Source organism: Danio aesculapii, chromosome 19, assembly GCF_903798145.1.
Source record: "Danio aesculapii chromosome 19, fDanAes4.1, whole genome shotgun sequence".
In the NCBI taxonomy this organism is placed as follows: domain Eukaryota; kingdom Metazoa; phylum Chordata; class Actinopteri; order Cypriniformes; family Danionidae; genus Danio; species Danio aesculapii.
Genome location: NC_079453.1, coordinates 50,471,470 through 50,495,756, shown reverse-complemented (window position 1 = coordinate 50,495,756; position 24,287 = coordinate 50,471,470). Strand labels below are relative to the sequence as shown.

The 24,287-nt window shown below is 35.0% G+C and overlaps 1 protein-coding gene across 4 annotated transcripts in view; it reads right to left on the bottom strand.

Annotated features, from left to right (window-relative positions):
• ago4 (argonaute RISC component 4) overlaps positions 1–24,287 on the bottom strand; it is a 38,100-nt gene that overhangs the window by 5,896 nt on the left and 7,917 nt on the right. The window contains exons 3-16 of one of the 4 annotated variants that reach the window (XM_056479421.1): positions 24,080–24,200; positions 23,446–23,627; positions 22,135–22,271; positions 21,403–21,537; positions 17,574–17,661; positions 16,867–17,014; positions 16,172–16,291; positions 14,567–14,728; positions 9,977–10,125; positions 8,754–8,938; positions 6,602–6,761; positions 4,388–4,703; positions 1,583–1,717; positions 869–970 (exon numbers count right to left, since the gene is read on the bottom strand). In XM_056479421.1, the coding sequence (XP_056335396.1) occupies positions 869–970; positions 1,583–1,717; positions 4,388–4,703; positions 6,602–6,761; positions 8,754–8,938; positions 9,977–10,125; positions 14,567–14,728; positions 16,172–16,291; positions 16,867–17,014; positions 17,574–17,661; positions 21,403–21,537; positions 22,135–22,271; positions 23,446–23,627; positions 24,080–24,200 (2,140 nt within the window). The remainder of the gene's footprint in view (positions 1–868; positions 971–1,582; positions 1,718–4,387; positions 4,704–6,601; positions 6,762–8,753; positions 8,939–9,976; positions 10,126–14,566; positions 14,729–16,171; positions 16,292–16,866; positions 17,015–17,573; positions 17,662–21,402; positions 21,538–22,134; positions 22,272–23,445; positions 23,628–24,079; positions 24,201–24,287) is intronic. The other 3 variants (XM_056479422.1, XM_056479424.1, XM_056479425.1) reach the window with 3 other exon arrangements.

Below are 24,287 nucleotides of genomic sequence, written 5' to 3'. Positions count from 1 at the left end.
TCATTAAACATTAATGAATATGAACAATGCATTACAGTATTTGCTCATGTTAGTAAGTACATTAACATCAAGTAATGAAACCTTATTGAAGTTAATTTATTGTTCATAGTTCACATTAACAATACAAAAAGTATTGCTCATACTTAGTTCATTTTAGTAAATGCATCAACTAATGAAACCTTATTGTAAAGTGTGACCGATATTTCTTATGATTTAACTAACTAGTGCTAATTTAAAAGCAATTTAATAAATATATATACAGTCAATCCTGGCAAATTCTGACCTAGTTATTAAAAGAAATGGTTTTATTTAAAGAAATATTTTGGTTCCACAATGATGCCTCTGGTACATCGTCTTATTATCTTTTGGGAGAAGCTGGGTGTCATTTCCGGTCAAAAACCAAAACTAATTCAGATTTTGCCTGACGTGTGAATCAATTCGGGCTTGACTGTATATAAATTAAATGTTATGATCATACTAAAATAAACCGATATACTTTTGTTTTATTTAGCTCAGAAAAATATCTATGTAAAGGTGCAAACATTAGACTTTAAAACCATTTCAGTCACTCATGGTGTTTAATTGTGATTGTTATTGGCTGTAGTGATGTTCCTCTCTCGTCTCCCAGCATTAGTGTTTATTTTTTAGTAAGCTGTTAGCTGAAAATAAAGATAATAAAGACTTCATCTGATTGGTCAGATTTGGAAAAACCCATGCATGCAGCACAAATGTACTTAATTTATTTCACTTCTCTCTGTGGTATGGATATTACATATACTACTACTGCAATATTTTTTGGCTATATTGTGCAGCCCTAATGTGAAATATAATGCCAAACAGATAAATGATGAAATAAATGAGGGCTCACCTGGATGCCAGCATGGCTGCACAGATAGAAGTCAAACTCTGAGGGGTGTGTGATGGTGCTGTCCACTGTAGTGCCTGCTGGGACGTTGCCACTTTTCCCAACCTGAGTCAAAGCAAAATAAACTTCTTGTCAGATTTAGGAGAGAACGCTGTGATGAACTGGCCATGATTTTGTTAAAGCTTGACTTATGGCAGGAGTGTTGCCTTGACTGCATTCTGCTCCAAATCTGCTGCTGTTTTAAACATTGAGCTGTGTGTGTGTGTGTGTCCACAGCACAGCTCATTCTGACTATTACCCGCCCACTCACACAGTTAGATAAACAAACTACAGTTGGTTGTGTTTTAACCAAACATGGGGTGCTTTAAGGATTGGAAAACAAGGCAAAAAAGTTTTCATGAACAGATTAACACGCATACTTTCTCACACACACACACACACACACACACACACACGTGCATGTTCACACACTCAAATGCACATGCACATTCATATGCACACACAGGTTACACATGTGTAAAAGTATACACATTCAAACACACACACACACACTTTAAAAGCAAACACATATGTACTTCAAAAGCGCATACACGTTCGTACACACATACACACACATACTCGTAAACCACCTCAACATTGTAATACTAAGATCATACCCATGTCATTATACAAATTTCTGTCCTTGTAAACCACCAAAACCAGTACACACACACTCACCCTCTCGGCTTTGTCGGAGCAGAAGAGTCGAGTGTGGTGGCGTTTCTGCACTACGATGTATGTGATTCCCGGCCTGTAATCCTCTTCCAGACTGATGCAGGCTTTCCTGATGGCGATCAGCTCTGGCCACGCCACCTGATAAACACACATTAGTAATCAATCAGTGGTGTAAAGTAACAAATTACAAATACTCAAATGACTGTAATGGAGTAGTTTTTCCTCAGGAATTGTAATTTACTAAGTAGTTTTAATGTGTACTTTTACTTTCCCTAGAGCACATTTTTACTGCAGTATCGGTACTTTTACTCCACTACTGTCCTTCAACCTGCAGTCACTACTTTATTATTTCTTGTCTATGGGGATTAGAAAAATCAGTCCTGTGATTTCAGTCCAATCATATCACAGATAGAAGGTAAATCACATCATACTGAACTACCTCAAGACATGGGCGATTTATAATAGCAGCGAACTGTTTGGAAGAATTAAAAGTGTCCAAGAAGATGTCCAAAATCTATACAAGCATTGACCCAGAGACTGTTTAGATGCAGGTCACTGATGAGAAGATGACGGATGTTTACTGTATGATGACCGAAAAGGCGTCATGACGTCAGATTGACTTTGTACCCCAACATCATGAAGACATTGCAATTTGTTTGGAAATTAATATCGGGCTGACATCAGAACCCAACATAAGGCTGACCTCAATGTCAAACATCCAACCTAAAATCAACCAAATATCAATGTCTAATGATGTTACAGCTTGATGTTGTGTGGACGTTACCACTATGACGTCTATCAAATGTTGGATTTTGGTGGCCATACCTGTCGAATAAATGTCAGTATTTGACATCAACATGACGCTAGTTTAAGATGTTGGCTCGACGTTGAATTTTGGTCACTTTCTAACACAACCTAAAATCAACATCATTCGACATCATTATTGGACTATATAATAACGTTGTCCTTAGACGCTGGCTAGACATTGAATTTTGGTCACCTGACATCACACCCTAAATCTAACCTAATATTAACGTCTTATAACGTTGTCTGCCTGCTGGGCAATCACTAAATGCACTACAGAATGTTACGTTTAGACACATCCACAAATTAGATGTAAACGCATCAGCTTTTCACAGTGTAATACTCACTACTCATTACTCTTGGGTAATTTTAAAAGGGCTACTCTTTACTCATACTTTGAGTAACATTTACAACAAAAACCTTTACTCGCACTACATTTTAGGCAAGTGATGGTACTTTTACTTGGGTAGGATTTGTTTAGTACTCCTTCCACCACTGTAATCAATTAACACATTTATTAAACAATTGTTACTAATTGCATGATTAAAATTGCGTTTTCAACAAAAATGTAAACCATATTTAAATGACCAATATCTGTATAATGGTGTAAGATCCTGGATGTTTTTGGTTGTTCTCTGTTGTGTTCAACAAATACCCAAATGCCTTTTCAGCATTTTTGTTGTATTTCTATTAACGATGCTCATGAGTATCATTCATGATTATTATTGTGATAATAGGTATCAGCTGTGTGTACCAGCAATAAACAATTGTTTTGCTTGATTAGTATGGTGTGTACCATTATTGGTGCCTCCTCTTATCCACCACACTTGTCTCACATGCATAAACACAAACAACAATACTAAAACACTGTTGGAATGCCAAAAACAGTATACATATTAATAATTTGGTGCATACCAAATCAGATGCATACACCAGATTATAATAAATTAAATCCTGTTTTCAAATACTTTCAATGCATATTTGGTATGCCGCATTTGTGGTATACTAAAGCAGATGCATTCACCAGATAATCAATTCTGCGTTCAAATAGCATCAATGCATTTTTAATATGATGAAACATTTTACGTTCTAATAATTTGGGGCACACTAAAACAGACAGATAGACATATTAATAAAATAAATGCTGCCTTCAAATTCCATCAATGCATTTATGTTATGACGAAAAATTTTGCATACTAACAATTTGGGGCATACTGAAACAGATGCACACTAGATTGAAATAAAATAAATAAATCCTGCTTTCAAATACTAGTAATGCTTTTATGGTATGCTTAATTTGTTGCATACTAAAACCAATGCATACATCAGATTGTAAATCCTGCTTTCAATTACTATCATTGCATTTTTGGTACGCTGAAACATTTTACATACTAATAATTTGGGGCATACTAGAACAGATGCATAAATACTATCATTGCATCATCAGCAGTGGTGAATTAAATACATACATGTGCTGTGCTGGACTCACCTGCTTCATCTGGCCCTCATACTAAAACATTTGTAACATGTCGAAACACTACATAATAATAATAATAATAATAATAATAATAATAATAATTTTGGGCATACCAAAACAGTTGCATAAACCAGATTATAAATCCTGCCTTTAAATACCATCAATGCATACTTGCTATGCTGCAACATTTTACATGATGATGATAATAATAATAATAATAATAATAATTTAAGCCATACTAAAACATATGCATACACCAGATTGAAATAAAATAAATGCATTGATCATATTTGAAAGCAGAATTTATTATTTTGCGCTGAATTTGTGGCATACTAATAGTGATGCATACATCAGATTATAAATCCTGCTTTCAAATACTTTTAATGCAGTTTCTGCCATGCTGAAACATTTTATATACTAATAATTTGGGGCATACTAAAACAGATGCATGCACCAGATTATAAACACCATCAATGCATCCTCAGCAGTGTTGAATTAAATGCATGCATCTCCTGCACTAGACTCACCTGCTTCATCTGGCCCTCAGAAACTCCTCCGCGGTAGTAAATAATGCGCGTGGGCTTGAATCGAGTGGATTTGTAGAACTGAATGAGCAGCTCGCGCACCATGTTGGTGAGATCCTGAATGACCTCCTGGCTGAAGAGCTGCTCCTGGGACAGATCCTGGCGGGATGTTTGCACCCGTACAGTGGCGCAATATCGGCTCGGGTGTCCGTCCATGCTGCCTACCACTGCAGCGATGGACGGCTTCTTTCCGTCACCTGCCGGAGGGTGAGTGACGTCCGCACCCAAGAAGATCACCGGCTGCTGGAACACAGAAGGCCTGCAGGGAAAAAAAAAACAAGGACAGGGTTAAAATAATATAAATAAATAAAATAATAATAATAATAATAATAATAATAATAATAATAATAATAAGAATTTATATAAATTTAAATAAAATATTAAAAAATTCAAATAAAACAAAGATTTTAAAAAATGATATAAAATAAACATTTTATATAAAATTATGATTTTTTTTTTATTTATATCTATCTATCTATCTATCTATCTATCCATCTGTCTATACATCTGTCTATACATCTATCTATACATCTATCTACCTATACATCTATACATCCATCCATCCATCCCTATCTCTATATCTATATCTCTATCTCTCTATATATCTCTATATATCTCTATCTCTCTCTATATCTCTATATCTCTATATCTCTATATCTCTATATCTCTATATCTCTCTATCTCTCTATCTCTCTCTCTCTATCTCTCTATCTCTCTATATCTCTATATCTCTATATCTCTATATCTCTATCTCTCTACATCTCTACATCTCTACATCTCTATCTCTCTCTACATCTCTATCTCTCTCTACATCTCTATCTCTCTCTACATCTCTATCTCTCTCTACATCTCTATCTCTCTCTACATCTCTATCTCTCTCTACATCTCTATCTCTCTCTACATCTCTATCTCTCTCTACATCTCTATCTCTCTCTACATCTCTATCTCTCTCTACATCTCTATCTCTCTCTACATCTCTATCTCTCTCTACATCTCTATCTCTCTCTACATCCCTATCTCTCTCTACATCCCTATCTCTCTCTACATCTCTATCTCTCTCTACATCCCTATCTCTCTCTACATCCCTATCTCTCTCTACATCCCTATCTCTCTCTACATCTCTATCTCTCTCTACATCTCTATCTCTCTCTACATCTCTATCTCTCTCTACATCTCTATCTCTCTCTACATCTCTATCTCTCTCTACATCTCTATCTCTCTACATCTCTATCTCTCTCTACATCCCTATCTCTCTCTACATCCCTATCTCTCTCTACATCCCTATCTCTCTCTACATCCCTATCTCTCTCTACATCCCTATCTCTCTCTACATCCCTATCTCTCTCTACATCCCTATCTCTCTCTACATCCCTATCTCTCTCTACATCCCTATCTCTCTCTACATCCCTATCTCTCTCTACATCCCTATCTCTCTCTACATCCATCCATCTCTACATCCATCCATCTCTACATCCATCCATCTCTACATCCATCCATCTCTACATCTACCTATCTATCCATCTCTACATCCATCCATCTCTACATCTACCTATCTATCCATCTCTACATCTATCCATCTCTACATCTATCCATCTCTACATCTATCCATCTCTACATCTATCCATCTCTACATCTATCCATCTCTACATCTATCCATCTCTACATCTATCCATCTCTACATCTATCCATCTCTACATCTATCCATCTCTACATCTATCCATCTCTACATCTATCCATCTCTACATCTATCCATCTCTACATCTATCCATCTCTACATCTATCCATCTCTACATCTATCCATCTCTACATCTATCCATCCATCTATCCATCCATCCATCTATCCATCCATCCATCCATCTATCCACACACTTCTGACACACGACGGTGTTCAACCCCTTTACAAGTGATTTTTGCATAACAGCTCTCCTTTTGAAAACCCATGATTGGCAGTCCTGTTGCTAGGTGACAGGATTATTTTTATTTAAGTGGACTAAAAATAGATATTTCATGCATTAAGCATTGTTTGAGGGCCACTCTCAGCATTTACATGTGATGATGGTTTCAATCTAAAACCACAATAGAAGGAAAAAAACTCCAAGAAAACAAGATGACATGAAAGTTTTCTTTAGTATGCAGAAAAAAAGCCCCCAAACGCACCTCTGATGTGGCACCAGCACATTGTTGATGCCTCCTAGTTTGGCGTTGATTTTCAGACACAGGTTGGAGAGCGTCTGAGGAGACGTTTTTACCACGTTCTTCACCTGAACACACTGAGTGGCCATTCCCAGAAGAGTGTCTCCCACACGCTTTACCTCCGCTGTGTACACACACACACACACACACGCATTCAGTATGACAGCAGCTGTGATATCTTCACCATTCATATTGTGCAAACTGGAACAGCAAATTGAAAAAATATGCTTGATTTTGCGAAAGCACCCATTATAAAATCACTTGCAAAACAACTTGCACAAGGTGTTTTTCAACCAATAATTTGCAAAAACAGTTTATAATATATGTTCACAGCTGAAAATATATTTATTTATATATATTTAAGTAAATAAAATAATATATTTAAATATAAAAATAACTCTGCTAAATTTATATTCTCTCTTATTTCTCAAATGATGTTTAACAGAATAAGCAGAATAAGGACATCTTCACAGTATTTCCTATAATAATTTTTCTTCTAGTGAAAGTCTTATTTTTCTGTTGAGCTGAAATTAAAAAGCATTTTAAAAATATTTTATAACGATTTTAAGATCAAATATATTTTTTCGATTGTTTATTTTTCTGTGGCTCAGTGGTTAGCACTGTGGCCTCACAGCAAGAAGGTCGCTGGTTCGAGTCCCGGCTGGACCAGTTGGTGTTTCTGTGTGGAGTTTGCATGTTCTCCCAGTGTTGGTGTGGGTTTCCTCCGGGTGCTCTGGTTTCCCCCACAGTCCAAACACATGCGCTATAGGTGAATTGATCAACTAAATTGGCCGTAGCGTTTGAGTGTGCATGTGAAAGAGTATGTATGGGTGTTTCCCCAGTACTGAGTTGCGGCTGTAAGGGCATCCGCTGCATAAAACATATGCTGGAATAGATGGCAATAATATATAATATATGGCTATATTAACCTACATCAGAGGTTAAGCCGAAGGAAAAATGAATGGAACATTATTAACCTAATTGAGTCTTTAAACTGCACTTTAAGCTGGATACTAGTATCTTGCAAAATAAGAAAAATATCATGCATCATTTTGCAAATCTGTAATAAATATACACACACTGTAACTGTTATATGCATATATACTTGGGGTGTCAAACTTAATTGTTACTTCAGTGCACTGCGATGCAAACACGGACCATTCGGTATCGGTTCAGTAATAGATCATTATTATGATATTACGTACTGACGTCATTCATCTCATATGTGATAGGTCATGCTAGAATAGTATGGCGAGGGAGGCAAGTGCGAGTAATTAAAACTCCACAATTCACTGCGTGTTTGCTGGACAGTTTCTCTCTGACACTGGAGTTACAGCAAAAGCCCCCATTTCACTGCGAAGGAGAAAACGAATATAAACTCCATTCGTCTCTCTCGGTCTCCTGACCTGCTACCCTGAGACGATGTTTCCTCTCATATCTGCTTTTACAGCGATCCTTGTTGATGCAAGTATCAAGCGTTTCTGCAAAGCGAGTTTTCTCCTCCATGTCTATCATGCATCAGCTGTGATCGCCACTGCTGTTTATCATCGGTGAACACCAGCAGAGCATTAAAGCCAATCGCAGCCCTTTCTGTTGAGCACGTGACTAGTCATAGTGGTGTAAGAACTCGCTCGTCAGCGTTAAGCAAGCGGGATATTTACATTTGCTTATTTGCTATAAATGCTCATGTCGTTCTGTGCTTGTACTTGAGTTTTTAAAAAGGCACAGTTCATATATCTGACTGTATTAAAGGGCAAAATTGTATTAAAAAGTGTAAATATATTCATATTTTTATGATTTGTAACAAGAATTGTTGCGCTGTGAAGTAAAACATAATTGTGTACAGAAAGCATCATCAATGCACAGAGACATTGAACTGAATCGATGGCATGATAACGTAACTGAACCGTGAGACCAGTGTAGGTTCACACCTCTAAAATAAATAAATAAATAAATAAATAAATACGTGCGCCCATTCGTCACAAGAGGACAGGTTGTAGTCGTACAACAGTCGTCATTTCACAATAGTTTTGAGCAAATTTGTAATGGAGAAGCAGCTAGTGTCAAATTCCCTGATATTAGCTGTGCTTGCAATCATTGAGTGATCTCTCTGTACCATAGACGGGTGTTTTTCCGGGCAGGATGACCACGATGAGCTGCAGCCCCACGTAAGACATCTTGAGATGCTTGAACATGGGCTCCACACTGTCTGCACCCTGGGCGTATTTGCAGAAGCACGGCTGGCCTTGGATCGGCATCCCAGCATCCTTGGAAATCTTGCGCAGCTGGTCAGTGAAACTCCTGAAAACACAGTAAAGCATCAGTAACCAGGTGCATTTTGACATTTCGCACAATCACACTTCAGAAATTATGTGAACTAATGATTTAGTTTGTGTTGCTGGGTTTCAGAAGGAGCACAATTCATAATGCTTAAAAATAAGACACTTGAGTCAAACTGTAATCATAGTTGGTAATCATACGGATGGATATAAATTATTATTATTATTATTATTATTATTATTATTATTATGACTAAATGCATTAAACTGGATAACCTAATCAAACGGCCATTTGTTTGTGTTATACATTCATAAATGTATTTAAAAGTGGAAAATGATCCAATATTTTCAGAATGCATAAACATTCAATTGAAAAACTGGGAATTTATTTTATTTTTTAATCAAAATAATTTATAACACTCATTTGTTAACATTAATGAATAACATTTATGAGCTTTAATAATATATAATAAAATATTAAAAGCATTTATTAATTTTACTCAAGTTAACAAACACCGTTCACACAGATTAGTGCAATTAATAATTAGCGGATACAACTTAACTCATCTGAAAAATGTATTAAAGAACTTTGTTTTATTTGTTACAGTTAACTACACAAACTAACCGTTTATTAAATATTATCATCATCATCATCATCATCATCATAATCCTAATACACATAATATTAACCATAATACACCTAATAAACAATAAACTAAAGAATATACAAGGAAAATACCAAACATAATCATAGCATCATCATCCTCCTCATAACAATAATCCTAATAATACATATAACAGTAATATTAACCATAATATATCATCATCATAATAACCATAATAATATACATCATAATATTAACCATAATACAATTAATAAATACACCAAAGATATACAAAAATGCCAACACAATAATAACAATAAAAAATAATAATATTAACAAAAACAACAACAACAACAACAACAACAACAATAATATCTTCTTATTATTATAATTATTATTAACAAACCAATATATAAATAATAAATAGCACTAAAAATATTTAGAGCAATTCTTACTTGAGCAGGTCTTCTCTGCATTGTTTCTGAGGGGCGAAGCAGGCCACGGCCCAAACCTTGATCTCTATTCCAGCATAAAACTGCTTCCCCCTCATGTCCCAGACGCCCTGGTTGGGTGTGGCCACAGTCTTATTCTGGGGAGAGAGTCCCTACACTCTTAGTGAACCCCTCGGCCTGACCAGCAGATGCACACTTTACTCAACATCCTCCACTGCTAAGTGCTAACTAGGACTGCACAATATATCGTTTCAGCATCGATATCGCAATGGAGCTTTTTACCAAGAGGGTTACGATGCATTTAATGGTCATCAGCGTCTTAAATTCTTGAAAGTTCTTAATATTTAGAGATTTTTTTAAACGTATGAACATGTTATACGCATTACATCATCTATGCATCAAAAAATATATATATAATTCCTGCTTGTGTGAGGTGTGTGTAATGCAGTGTGTATGGGGGCAGGACAGTAGATCTGACATTATTCTCTCTTCTGGCTGCCGTTATCAGTCTCACTCTATTGTTTTCCTCTTTCTGAAAGTCTTGATATCAACATCATGGAGTTTCTCTTTTATTATTTCAGCAAATAGGATTGTAAAATAATGATTTTACCAACTATGATATGCAAAGTTGAGTCTGAATTATAGTTGACCAGGAGCTACAGAATGAGTGTGATTTGTAGAGTCACAGCTACGTTTAACCATAATAGGGTGAAGGTTTATAATCTGCATGCGTTTTTAAGGCCCGTGAACGAACATTTCAACAGTTTAGAACATTTAGGCACAAAAAAAACTATGATATTCGTAGGTGAAACAGATTTATTGTATTTCTTTATACACAAGTTGCCTCGTTTCTAGTCCAAATATCAACATTTCAAAGCGAAAACAAGATTATTTGACCCCATTGGCAGATAATTAAGCTTATTTTAGGGAAAAACTATTCATCTTATTTCTTCTGAAGGTGAAAACAAAACAATATTTTTATTTTATGTAAGAATTTCAATATTTGGACAAGAAACGAGACAAAGCAAAGTACGAAAGGTTTCTTTGCATGGATATTATTCATGTACCTAAATATTGTTCGACTCCCTAGAAAACTGCCAAATAGAGCTACTCAAACCATCTACAATATGAAGTTGTATTCATACCGTAATAAATAAAATAAATCGCAGTATCAGACTTATCCAGTATTGTGCAGGCCTAGTGCTAACCCTAAACCAACCCAACCCGTCTCTGGCAGGCCTGGCTAATAGCAGAGAGTGCAGAAAAGCCCTAATAGCAAAAAAAACTGATTATTTTAACCCCTAAACTGATCACAGACATAAAAATGACATGTTCAACTTAAATGAATGTCAATCTTCAACGCTTTGATGTATAGATTTAAGCTTGGTCTCATTTTAAAGATATAAAGACAGATGTCAGATTGTAGATGAAGTGGAAAAAAAAAAGTTCAAAAAGTTAAATAAAAGTTATGTGCCTTTATGTTTATGTATACCAATTAATAAATGTATATTTTGATATTGCATGAAATATCAATTTTAGGCTAATTTTTTTTTTAATGCAGAGAATCAAACCTAAATATCTGAACAAATTATACTGCAAATTTAAAAGTTGATCTCACAAAAAATGAGTTTCCATTATAATTTTTTTATTATGGTTTTTGCACAGTACCAAACATGACCACCAGGTGTCCATCCAGTTTACATTGATGACCATACAAGTGCTCCATATGTTTATAAAGAATATGAATCATAATTTTGACAACTTGTAAAGCAGACATAACATTCTAAAGTAGTACGGAAAGTTTGATGGTATTTGATTTAAATTTAGCCTCTAAAAACTTCTAAAACATTTTTAGATGTGGATTGCTGTAGCAAAGTAATGCTTTACGACTGACCAGTGTGCTTGTTAAAATAATTAACTTTTGCTCAGTAATATCCCAAATCAGTCACCATAAATGGAAACTAGAAATTAAGCTTTCACATATCAGATAGTGTGTCATGATCACTTTATGTTTAGACTATAATATTATGGTTTAAAAATGTAACCGCATATGCTCCCACAGCTTGTAGGGCGACAGTAAATGTGCTTTCATTTTATTATTATTATTATTATTATTATTATATTTATTATTCTTCCTACATTACAAAAATAGTGAGAAAATATTTATTCAGAAGTTTTACACCTTTCCAATCATGTTTAAATTAGGGTTTAATAAAAGAAAAGTGACGTAAACGTTAGCGATAGTGTCAGTTAAGGGGTTAATACTGCAAAGAGCTTTAAAGAACTTAGTCTAGAACTGAAAACTAGCTGTTAATGAAGCAAGTCAATAAATCATTTACTGAGGGAAGAAATGCATGTTAAAAAGTTAACAGTACAGAAAACGCTCCAGTGTTCAGGGATATGAATAACTATTATAGGTACATCTAAAAACTTGAACATTAACTTTTCATGAAACCTACCTGCATTTAAGCGGGTATAAAACATGAACACATTAATGTAGAATAAAATGGGGGTTTTTTGTTTGAAAGGAGAGGATTGGTTATTTAAATTTCATATATAGTCATAAATATTATAGGCTATAAATAGCCAAAAATATTCTGAGGGATGTCAAATTTTGGTGAAAATCCTAAAAAAAAACAATCTGGCGGGGAAAGAGTTAATATGAGAAGTCAAAATGTATTATAAAATTTATTATTATTGCATAAAAATATATACAAAAATTATATAATAAAATAAATTGTAAACTAAACAAGAAAGGCCCTGAAGACTGAAGGATTTGAAAATATGTTAATAATCATTCAAAAAGCACACACAAGCACACACACACACACACACAAACACACACAGCAAAATGTTAAATAATAAACTCAGAATTTAGACTCAGAGTTAATTAATAAAATGATAAATTACAGCGATATTGCTGACAGCTCCCAAAGTTACTGCACAGTATAAATTAGAGACAGTAATTAAATAAAATTGAGCTGAAAAGACACAAGTTTGCAGATCTCTTGCAGTTACATGCAACAGTTGTCCCAGCTGAACCAACACTGGCATAGTTTGCAAAAGGGAGTGCAATTTAATCAAGAGGTTATAATCATCATCATTATTATTATTTTACAGGAACAAAGACAAGACTCCACTGGTACTGTAGGATACATTTTAAGCAAGAAAAACCAATTCAGATTCAGAGTGAAAATAATGCACATCTCATCTCTTTTAGTTTACCTACAGTTATATTATGTGCATTAAGTATAGTAAAGCAATAAATAAACAAGAAATAACATTAATATTAGAGCTATTACAGTGTTCATATTAGGACTGTGCACTTAATCAAAATCGAATCAGAATTTGAAACTATGCAATTAGCAAAATCTTAAAAGGCTGCGATATGAACATGATATTAATATATAAAAATAAAACAAATATGCATCCAAAAGCAAGTGTCTGACTGTCCTCTTTGTGTGACAGGCTTGCTAGCCAATTGAATGAGAGCACACTCTTACTCTGCCCAATCACCATTGCTCAAAACAAAACCATGTACCGCCCATCATTATTAAATGCATAGAGTGCGGCGGTGCAGTAATGTGATGTATATAAAATATAGAAGGCCTACAGTGTATATAGGCTATATTTATATAGAAAAAAAACAAACATATAGGCTATATTTACACACCACCATGGTATATTAAAACATGCTATATTACTCTTATTTAAAAGTGTGTGCTGCATATTATTGAGAATATGAAGCGGTTTATTAATATTTGTGAAATTGCCCCCATTAATCAACTGAGAAAAAAAAAAAAGCAATTTAATTTATCCCCCAAAATGCACAGCCCTAAATCACATCGACTGCATCAGACTTAAACTCCTCTGAGATATTAAAAGGGACCTATTAAGACCCTTTTTACAAGAAGTAAAATGCGTCTCTGATGTCTCTAGAGTGTGTAGTGAAGTTTGAGCTGAAAATATCACGCAGATAATGTTCTCCAACTCACTGAAACTGACCATTTTAGGCTTCGATCCTAATTGCGGCTATTTGGTGACTGTCGCTTTAAATGCAAATGAGATTGTGCTCTTTTAAAAAGAGGGCGGAGCTACAAACAACTGTGCATCAGCATAGTGGCGGACTGAAAACAGGACTACCGTTATCTGTGTGACTCAAGTCTGCATGTGTGCTTCATGCTTCTGTCAGTCTATGGAGACTCCTTTCGTTGTTCATCTAAAACTCCACATCTATAATCCTCTTAGTCTATGCTGACATTATCTTCAGCAGCTCAAACACTCTAATGGCTAATGGACAGACGGCTGCTTCTCACTCAGGGCTGCTGTTTATGCTAATGAGGGAGATATACAGTTAGAGGCTGGCTCTATTCACACACTTGTGCAACACAACGGTGTTTAAAGGATTTTTGCATAATAGATCCCCTTTAAAAGTCATTTTCAGGACAGATTAACCTAAAGAAACACATCAGTGGAGTCTGATCGTTATTCCTCTGGTTAGTACATTCAGTCACACACACACACACATACAGACAGGCATGCGTTTGCTCTGGCCCACCCGTACTCACCCTGCACCCGAGCCCCAGTACTCACCCTGCTACAGTCCCTGCCAGTGTCTGTACTCACCCGGCCCCCATACTGCAGCATGGGCGCTGGGAGGACCCGCCCCGTCACCTCGGTCATGTCATTGTGCACCACAATGCCAAACTCTTTCAGATAAGGGTCGGGCCCGCCAACCATACTGTTGCTTTTGACCTGAAAGAGTTTATAGGAGCTTTAGCAGGCATACTACTATATAATATAATAATAGCATGTAAAACAATAGCATGTGAAGCAAGTAAACGCCGTCTGAAATGTTCTCCTAAAATGAGTGATTTCTCAGCCTCCTACATTTATGTTGAGTTATTTCATTTTAAAAGACGATGAAAAGAACCTTTTCGTCACTATAAAAGTAAAACAGAGTCTGCTAATGCTAACTTTAGAAGAAAACATCAAACAGCATTTAGAGGTTTTTGCATCTAAACTTCATGTATTTATACATGCTTCCTTAACTTTTGGCTTGTATACTGGGATTTTATGTAAGCTTGTAATTCTGTCTTGGGCTGCTTCAATATTTGTTGTTGTAAATCTTCTAGCACTTTGAGTTTAAGAAAAGAGCATCATAAATAAAAATTTATTATTATTATTATTATTATTATTATTACTATTATTATATGCATATTTTACTTCTGTACTTTTTATTTGTTTGAAAAAGCACTTTAAGATGCTACTTTTAAAGGTGCTACTATATAGAAAATAAAAAGTTTATTATAATTTAGCGCTGGGCAAAAGTTAATTATGATGATATGGGTGTTTATGATACAAATCATATGTAAATTAAAATCTCTGTGTGACAAAATAGTTTTGTATATTTTTGTTTCCATGTATGCATGCATGTATGCGTGTATTATATGTACATAATGTGTGTGTGTTATATGCATTTATTTTGTCAAAACAAACTTATTTTGGATGCAATAAATCGTGAATAAAGACAATACATGTGAATTGCTATGAATGCATTTACAAATAACTAACATTTTATGTATGTATGCATGCATGTGTGTGTGTATGTATATGTATATGTATATGTATATATATATATATATATATATATATATATATATATATATATATATATATATATATATATATATATATATATATATATATATATATATATATATATATATATATATATATATATATATATATATATATATATATATATATATATATATATTATTATTATTTTTTTTTTATATATAATAAAAAAATATTATTATTAAAAAAAAAAAGAGATTGGTTTAATTGAACTAATTTTGTTTTTAAGTTAATCTGATTCAAGAACCAGTAAAATGGTTGTATATTCACATGCATTTATTTAAAAATATTAATTTAATTAATTTCAATATTTTTGGATGAGGTTTAAAAAAAGTAACAAAAAAACTAGTACAATATTAAAAGCAACGATGTAGAAAACCATGTTTATTGATTATTATTATCATCATCATCATTATTATATTATACAACAGATTTTTATTATGATGATAATGCACAATTACTACTTTACTGTTATAAGAATGCATTTGGAGTTTAAGACTTGCAGTTTAAGTATCGAGTATTAAGACTTGAAGTCAAACTGAGCACATCATCTCTCACCAGTCGGCTGATCTCCTCTTGTCTGTCTGGGGCTGAGCGGGCCGTGGCTTTGATCATGGTGGAGGTCTGATTGTCGGTTAGTTTCTTTATGCAGCGCTGTCCTGCCACTATATTACAAACCTTCATGGAAAACACAAAACAATCGAGTGTCAAGCCAGCATGTGAGCTATTCCAGCATTATGCACGTGACATTTGCAGTAAACATTCAAGTATGTTAACAATATATTTAACATCAGTTTATATTTAACAAAACAACTAACCAGAGAGTTATGGGAGCAGAAGAATATCAAGCTGTAAACATGTTTTAGATTTTAAATGAGGGAAATAATCATGCAGTGTGTGCAAGTTTAGAGTCTACAACATACTTTGTAGAAATAAAGCTAATCAGAAGGATAAGAGCTGGCTCACTATTGAAGAGAAAGAAAAAAAACACATTGATTTTATTTTATTTTTGCATTTATGAGGAAAAAACTTCATTACGGATGCAACATCTCTCTAATATGGATGTGGCGGATGAGAAATTGGTACTTGTGTGACGTTGGCAGATTAAATATAACAGTTTGAAAATACTGTAAAAACACAAGCCTAAAATGTAAAGGGTTTCGCTATTTCCATGGCAAGGTTGACATCAGCATGAAGTTGCTCATATGCCAAAGCCTGGAAAAATCACTTTATATGACTGCGGTGGTTCTCACCTCCAGGGGCAGGTACGTGTGCTTCTGTTCTTGTCCCACCTGGAGGCAGGGCAGGTGGGGGTATTTGAGCTGCAGGCTGTACTTTTGTTTGAAATACTGGGCAACGGTGCACTCCATAGCCTGTCCATTCTCAAGCTGCAAAGGAAACCTGCAGGAACGTGTAGAAAATAATAATTAACCCTGGGAGCATTAAACCGCATACAAAATAAAATAGTTTTGACAATTTAAGTGTGTGTGTACTGTGTATATTTATTATGCATTGATCAATACACACATGCATGCATATATTTGAGAAAATAATTATTTATATTTTATATATACACATACATAAAATATGCATACATATTATATAGAGTTGAAGTCAGAATTTTTAGCCCTGTTAAATTAATTATTTTATATGAATTTTATATTCTACTCAGTTGTGTGCATATGTTTTTATATTTTCAAAATGCATTCAAATCTTTTTTAATGCAATATTCTATAACGCGCATAAAAACAGGTGGATGTAAACATGGCTACGAGTTTCCTACATTCTTTAAAATATCTTAATTAGTTTGGAATAACTGTAATTAAATAGACTTCCTAATATCTTAAGGAACAAGCTGAGAGCGCGTCAACAATGGCAATTATCATTTTTAGTGTGCACTGTGCCTTTAAGAACATTTTGTACAGTAATTTTTGCAATAATGAAATGTTAAGACACTAACGTCTGATGGCTGGCCGGGCGGCGCGTGACATTACACACACGATACTTCCTCTTCATCTGGCCGCAGTGTGTGACCTCCACTTTCAGTCCTAAACACACAATGACAATAACTCAGCAATGCAAGTAGAAGTGAGCCAAACGTAACCTTTACTGTGGTAATGTGGTAACATTTGAACATTTATAGGAAACACTTAATGCAAAATCAAGAGTTTTAATTTCATTTACATTTCTGAAACCATGTCGTACTGGAGAGTGAAGCAACAATACAGAACATTCAGATTATTCTTTTCATCACATGAATAAATTACATTTAAACTAGGGATGCTCATTTCGGTTAATTTTGCCAATCGACAACCTCCGATTGTTAACCGAATATTAACCGATAACTGGTCAGATTAATATTCAATTATAAAAATAATTGACATGTCTATTTTGTGTCTGACATTAATGCATTTTAAAATACTGATTTTAAACAACAGCATACAGAACATATTAACAACAGAACATCAAGCACCTGCAGCGTATCCAACAGCACAGAAAAACAGAATAAACTAAATAAAAAGCATGAAATAAATAGTCCTTCCCTAAATATTTTTCACTTAAATGACAAGTTTAGATTACCAAATGAAAACTTGTTAAGAACCAGCATATGCTGTTTGTCCAATCAAATGTTTGTTGTTTCTTCCATCAAATAAAAATTGCAGGCTACCTCGATCGCTCCATGGAAAATATGCATTTAAGATCAACTTTGATCAAAATTTGATAAAAAAAAATAAATAAAGACGCGACTGACTTCACGTTTTTTTCCACTCAGAGTTGACTTCTTTCAACTTTGAGCACACAGCGCCCAACGGCAAAAACGTGAGGAGCGCAGGGGGCCTCAAAATGCTCGCGGCCATTATTAAACCATTCAAAAGGTGCCCCTCTCTACGCAAACAGCACATTTGCTCTGATCAGCCCCTTTTGCAGCCAAACTTTAAACATATATAAAATTATATTTAATGATTTAACTGATATCATTAATCAGTTAAACACACACCCTTTCAGTTAACGGTTAATCGATTATGATGAGCATCCCTAATTTCAACTAAACAGAATCTAGAATGCTTAATTCTGATTGGCTGATGAGCATTCTAAAGGGTTTGGTTAAAGGTTGACATGACGTCATTGATGATGTGCGAAATTCAGATGGAGGGCAGGAATTGGTTCTTCTACATAGGAATCGCTATCTTAACATAACTGGACTTCAACTCTAAAATCTGGACTTAACTAGAACTACGTTAAGCTGCTTTAACACAATCTACATTGTGAAAAGCCTATAGAAATAAACATGAATTTAATTGAATAAAACATCAATATTTCAGATTTATGTTGTTTATAATGGTTTAAAATCGGCCAAAATAAGAAATGCCGAACAGCTTATAGAGACTTCCAAAAGTTTTTGCTCATAAAAAGAGGAAAGTTTAAGAAACGGGCCGAAAAACAGAAGGGCGGCATGTAATAAACATTTTCTCAATACATCCATGGGTACAAACTTTTTTGAACACGACAATTCATTTGACAGCACTAATAAAAGATTATATACAGGCCTAGCTATGTGTATAGAAATATGTTCATGTGTCATATAAAAATCAGATACAAACACCACCACACTTGTACAATATCCAGGAGAATATAAATAATGTACCCTGCCATGTAATCGCTGCAACAAAAATCGCTGTTTTGTTTTGCAATAATCCACGTTTTTACTGACGTTGTGGCAGAATAAAACAACCGTAACATGAACGACAAGATGCGCAGCAGCGGAAATGTTTGTTGATGGCACGTTTATCGACAGAACAAAAAAAAGAAATGCAGCTATTGCAACAAAACTGGACCGTTACTATTGTGTACATAAATAAATAAATAAATAAATAATGTAGACTATGCGCCCACACTTTTGTGTGCTTTCATCTGTTATTTCATGATGTCTGGAAAATATCTGCATGGGGAAAAACTACAGTAATTTATAATAAACATGCTTTTGAACCACATAGTAAAGTGTATAATGTGTACATCATGATTAACTTTGTAAATAGTAGTAAACTGATAAACTGTAATAAATACTGTAACAGTGTAAACTGTGGTGCAGTGACTATAGCGTAGAAAACTGAAGCTAGAGGTCTGCATTCCCACAGCTGTACCGCAGGACCAGTCCTGTTTTCTTGCTGTGCAGGAATAAATTTCTGAATAAAACACGGTAGCTGTCGGAAACTCTGGTGTAATTTGAAAGGGAGGGGGGGGGGGTCTAACAATATAGTGTTCCCAAGAAAAAGAGCGCACGCTCCTGAGAGAGAGAGAGAGGGTGCTCGCGCACGCATCTGCCGTAGTGCTGTATGTGTGCGTGTGTGTGTGTGTGTGTGAGTAAGAGAAAATGAGAGAGAGCACTACTGCCCTTTTTGCACAGACTTGTTTGTACTGCTTTGGCAATACGAATGTACAGTTATTCTTCATGGCAATAAAGCATCTAAATGTAAAATGTGAATGTGAGCGCACGCATCCGCCATGGTATCTCTCTGTATGTGTGAAAGAGACAGCACATGCATCCGCCGTGGTGCTGTGTCTCGCTTGTAATAGGCTGACTGTAACATCCAGTTGGGTGTTTTTTGGGAGGCCTATTTAAATCACTATATTAGATTCAACTTTATTGTCATTACACATGTACAAGGCAACGAAATGCTATATATTCTTCCTTGGCCTAATATGTACCTGTGACATGTATAGAAATAATGCTGATATGATATATGAAACACAATTGGTAGTTGGCAGATATTATGAGTGGATATGTTTGTAAATCTGACTTCGAAAGTGTCAGTGCCACACGAGCCACAAACCTCACCGCACGTCACGCGGCACTCATGTCTCATCACAGAGGGGCAAACAAAACTGACATTTAGCCAACAATCCTTGCACAACCTACACTTTTATCTGTTATCTCTCTCTTTTGGTAGTGCCCAATTTTAACATGAGATTTTGAAAACCAGATGTAAATTTAGAGAGAACAGGTGTGTGTGTGTAGCAGTGGGTAGAAAATGGGGCGGGGCAGGCAACGGGTGAACAAAGACTGAGTATACGGCGGGAGTAGTCAGGTAGGAATAAAACCTGGTGGGAGCGGGGTTAAAATTTCAATCCGGCACTGATCTGAAGCCTATTGAATAATTTGTTAATTACAACAGTTGTGTCGTACAACAGCAACAATATAATTACTACGACTTTCAGTTTAATCCAAGTAATTATAGATAGTATGCTTCCAAACACTATAGTATTTTTCATGTAATTATACAGTAATGTATCGACAAATATTAGTTCAGCAGAAAACTTAGCCCTCTTCATTATATAAGGATCATGCCTAACATATGTGGTTATTTTCTATTTATATCTCCTTTGAAATGGGGTATAAAATCGCAAAAATACAGACTTTCAGTCTCCCATTTAGTTTTTTTACTTCCTGCCCTCCATCTGAATTTTGCACATCACCAGAACCACGTGATTGAAAACCACCTATTGTCAGATAAATGCACAGCTAAAGTAGTTCCGGCAGGTTTTGAGTGCATTACAGCACTATATCACTACGCTGAATGATTATTTCACAGTTGTTTCACAGCTACAACAGTCAAACATCACATCAGAACACAACAGAAGGCTTTAGAGAAGATGTGGAAGAAACTAGTGCTACACGCAGGAGCAGTTTGAGGACAAATGTCTGAATAATTAGAGTAAATAATATTAATAGAATGGAATAATGTTAAATAATCAGAATAAATTACCATAAGCCTCTCTCCATCTCTCACCTCGGATCTCCTTGGTGAACTTGACACGTTGTGAATCTGTGAGGGGTTTGGTCTGTTCGTTGATGTTCTGGATGTCCAAAACCTCACACATGAATTCGATGACAGGCTGGGCTCTGTAAAACGCTGTTGCTGACACTGTATGAGTGGAGGGATAATATTAATAGTTAGCCATCTTCCCAAAATGCAAAAAAAACACAAGGAAGAGACTCCAGAGGACTGATTATTATTATTTTTAAAAGTATTCGCATCCTAAATAAATGGTTGTTTTGACGCAAGATAGATGTGTTATATTTATTTATTTAGTATTTGTGATACACATGCATAAAAACAGACATTTAAATTTATATTCAAGCGGAATAACATATAAAAATATATGTATCTAAAAAATAAATAAACATTCTCAAATACAAGCATGCAATAATAATAATAATAATAATAATAATAAACTTCATTTTATATAGCGTCTTTAAAATATAGCATCACAAAGTGCTTGACAAACAAAGTACAGAAGATAAATGAATTAAACACTAAAAAAGCATTTATAATCAAAATTTTATCTTTAAAAGTCTCATTGCATTTATTAAAAGATAAATTACAACATATGCATGCTTGTATAGCATTTAATAAATATGCATTAAACACACATATATACTATGTGAAATCCAACTTTCATTTTGGATGGGATTAATGTTTGCCCAGCATAAAAATAATTAAATAAATAAAATGGCATACCATCTATGTTGAGCATCATGTTCCACATGGCAGGACGGACGGACTGATGAAAACCAAACCACACCTCCCTCCCTCCTCCCAGCGGGTGATAGTAGCCCTCTGGTGGAGAGAAGAAGGACCGGCCTACTGGAGTGTACCTGCATCAAAACATCAAGATCTCAGGTCAAACAACGTCTGAATTGCTGACTACCTTAAGAACTCATACAGGCAATTTTGCCCCCCCCCCCCCCCCCCATGTAAGAATATAAGGTTGGCCCCCAGCAGCAGCATCCATATTATTTTAAATGAATGCATTATTTTAACTGTAAGCATTAAATACATCATTTTAACTTAATGCATTGAATCTATATTTTTAATGAAATGTTTAAATGCAAATAAAATAAAACCATGTGCCAGACAGTTGGTGGACCATTCTGCTGTGGCAACCATTGATGAAGAAGGGAGAAAGAAAATATCCATTTCAATGACTGGACTATTTGCTAATTTTGTTAAGAAGCCATTTATCCATAAAAATATTCAGTATATCATTTGAAAATAATACACTATTCTTTCACAACTAACCAGACTCAAACACAAGCAGTCAGGTGTTTTGGATTCAGGGCTTAAATGTGTTTTTATATCATTGAAATAGTTTCATGCAACCACAGTGGTGTCACACACGGTGTCAAGCTCATCAAAATAAAACTGATCAAACATATAAACAACTTGCACAAGCCTATTTAAATAGACATATTTTGTACTTAATTCTCTAAATGATGCTGTATCATGCTGTTTAAAGTGAGTGTTGCTCATGAGAACTATTAAGCATCGAACTAAACTCTAACCCTGCAGACAGCAGCAAATCTACTAGTGATTCCAGGCTATCTAGGACAGAACCATGGTATTTCACTTTTCCTAGAAATATGCTGCAATTTTACTTGTAACTTTTTGGTAGATGCATTTAGAATTCCCATTGCATTACGACTAATAAAACATCAATCAGGGCCTGAAAAAAAGCATGCAGGGCCGTAAGGTCGAGTGCACATGAATGATCCGGTGCACACTTCACACAGTCCATTCACTTCCATTGATTAAGACGTTAAAAACAGCTCGTTCTGCTGCTTGATGATGCAAATTGATATTTTCTCATTACATTATGCTACTTTTCATGTACAGTCATGAAGACAGGAAGCAGTTTGATTGTTTTCTGCCGTTTACCATTTCTAGTCATTTCTTCCATAGTAAACTAAATCGGAAGTTCTTAAAAAAATTAAATAAATAAATTCCTCCCGTCTTGAGCACCCCTGCAACCGGGCAGTGTTTTTATCTTACCGCATGGAAGGCAGGTGACGAGTGATGACATCCAAAGCCTGAACCGAATCCTCCGGCACCTCGTTCAGGTGACCGGACAGAGCTTCCAGAAGCATCTGCAGACTGACCACTGACACCCACTGCAGAGACACCTTAAAGGTCTGATCCTTCCCTTCACCCGGCAGCGTCACCTCCAGATCCACCTGCAGCACATGGTAAAGTAAAAACTGTAACAGCAGCTTTAACACTAGCAGTGGGTGGAGGAAGAAAAAAAAAAAAAAAACAACAATGAAGAATTCTTCACTGAAGAATTAACCACTATGAATTATTTAATATATTAAGGGACAGTTCAACACAAATGTAATTTATTTTTTATTGATATCCATAACAGGAACATAAAATACTAACAGAAATCAATGTTTTTCCAGCATTTTTCAGTATATCTTTGTTTTCAACAGAAACTGAAAACAGGTTTGGAACAAGTGGAGAAAAAAAGAAAAGTAAAAAAGTAAACGATGATTTTTGAGTGAATTAACCCTTTAAAAAGAAAGAAAAAAAAAACAACATGAATATAAACTACTATAAAATTACATTTATTATTCAACATTTGTGGAAAAAAATAAATAAATAAAAGCTATATTAGTTCATGCTTTACCCTGTCCCTCCCGATGGGTAGCGGATGTGCCGTGTACATGTTCCTCTTTCCATCATATCCAGGCTGCCGGTCCCCAAAGATCTGCATCTTAAAATGTCTCACCATTGTGTCCACCACCTCTCTGTGGAATTAAACAGGTCACAAATTAAAAAAATAAATAAAATAAAAAACACAATTGACTCTAATTTTTATCTATACATGCAGGGAA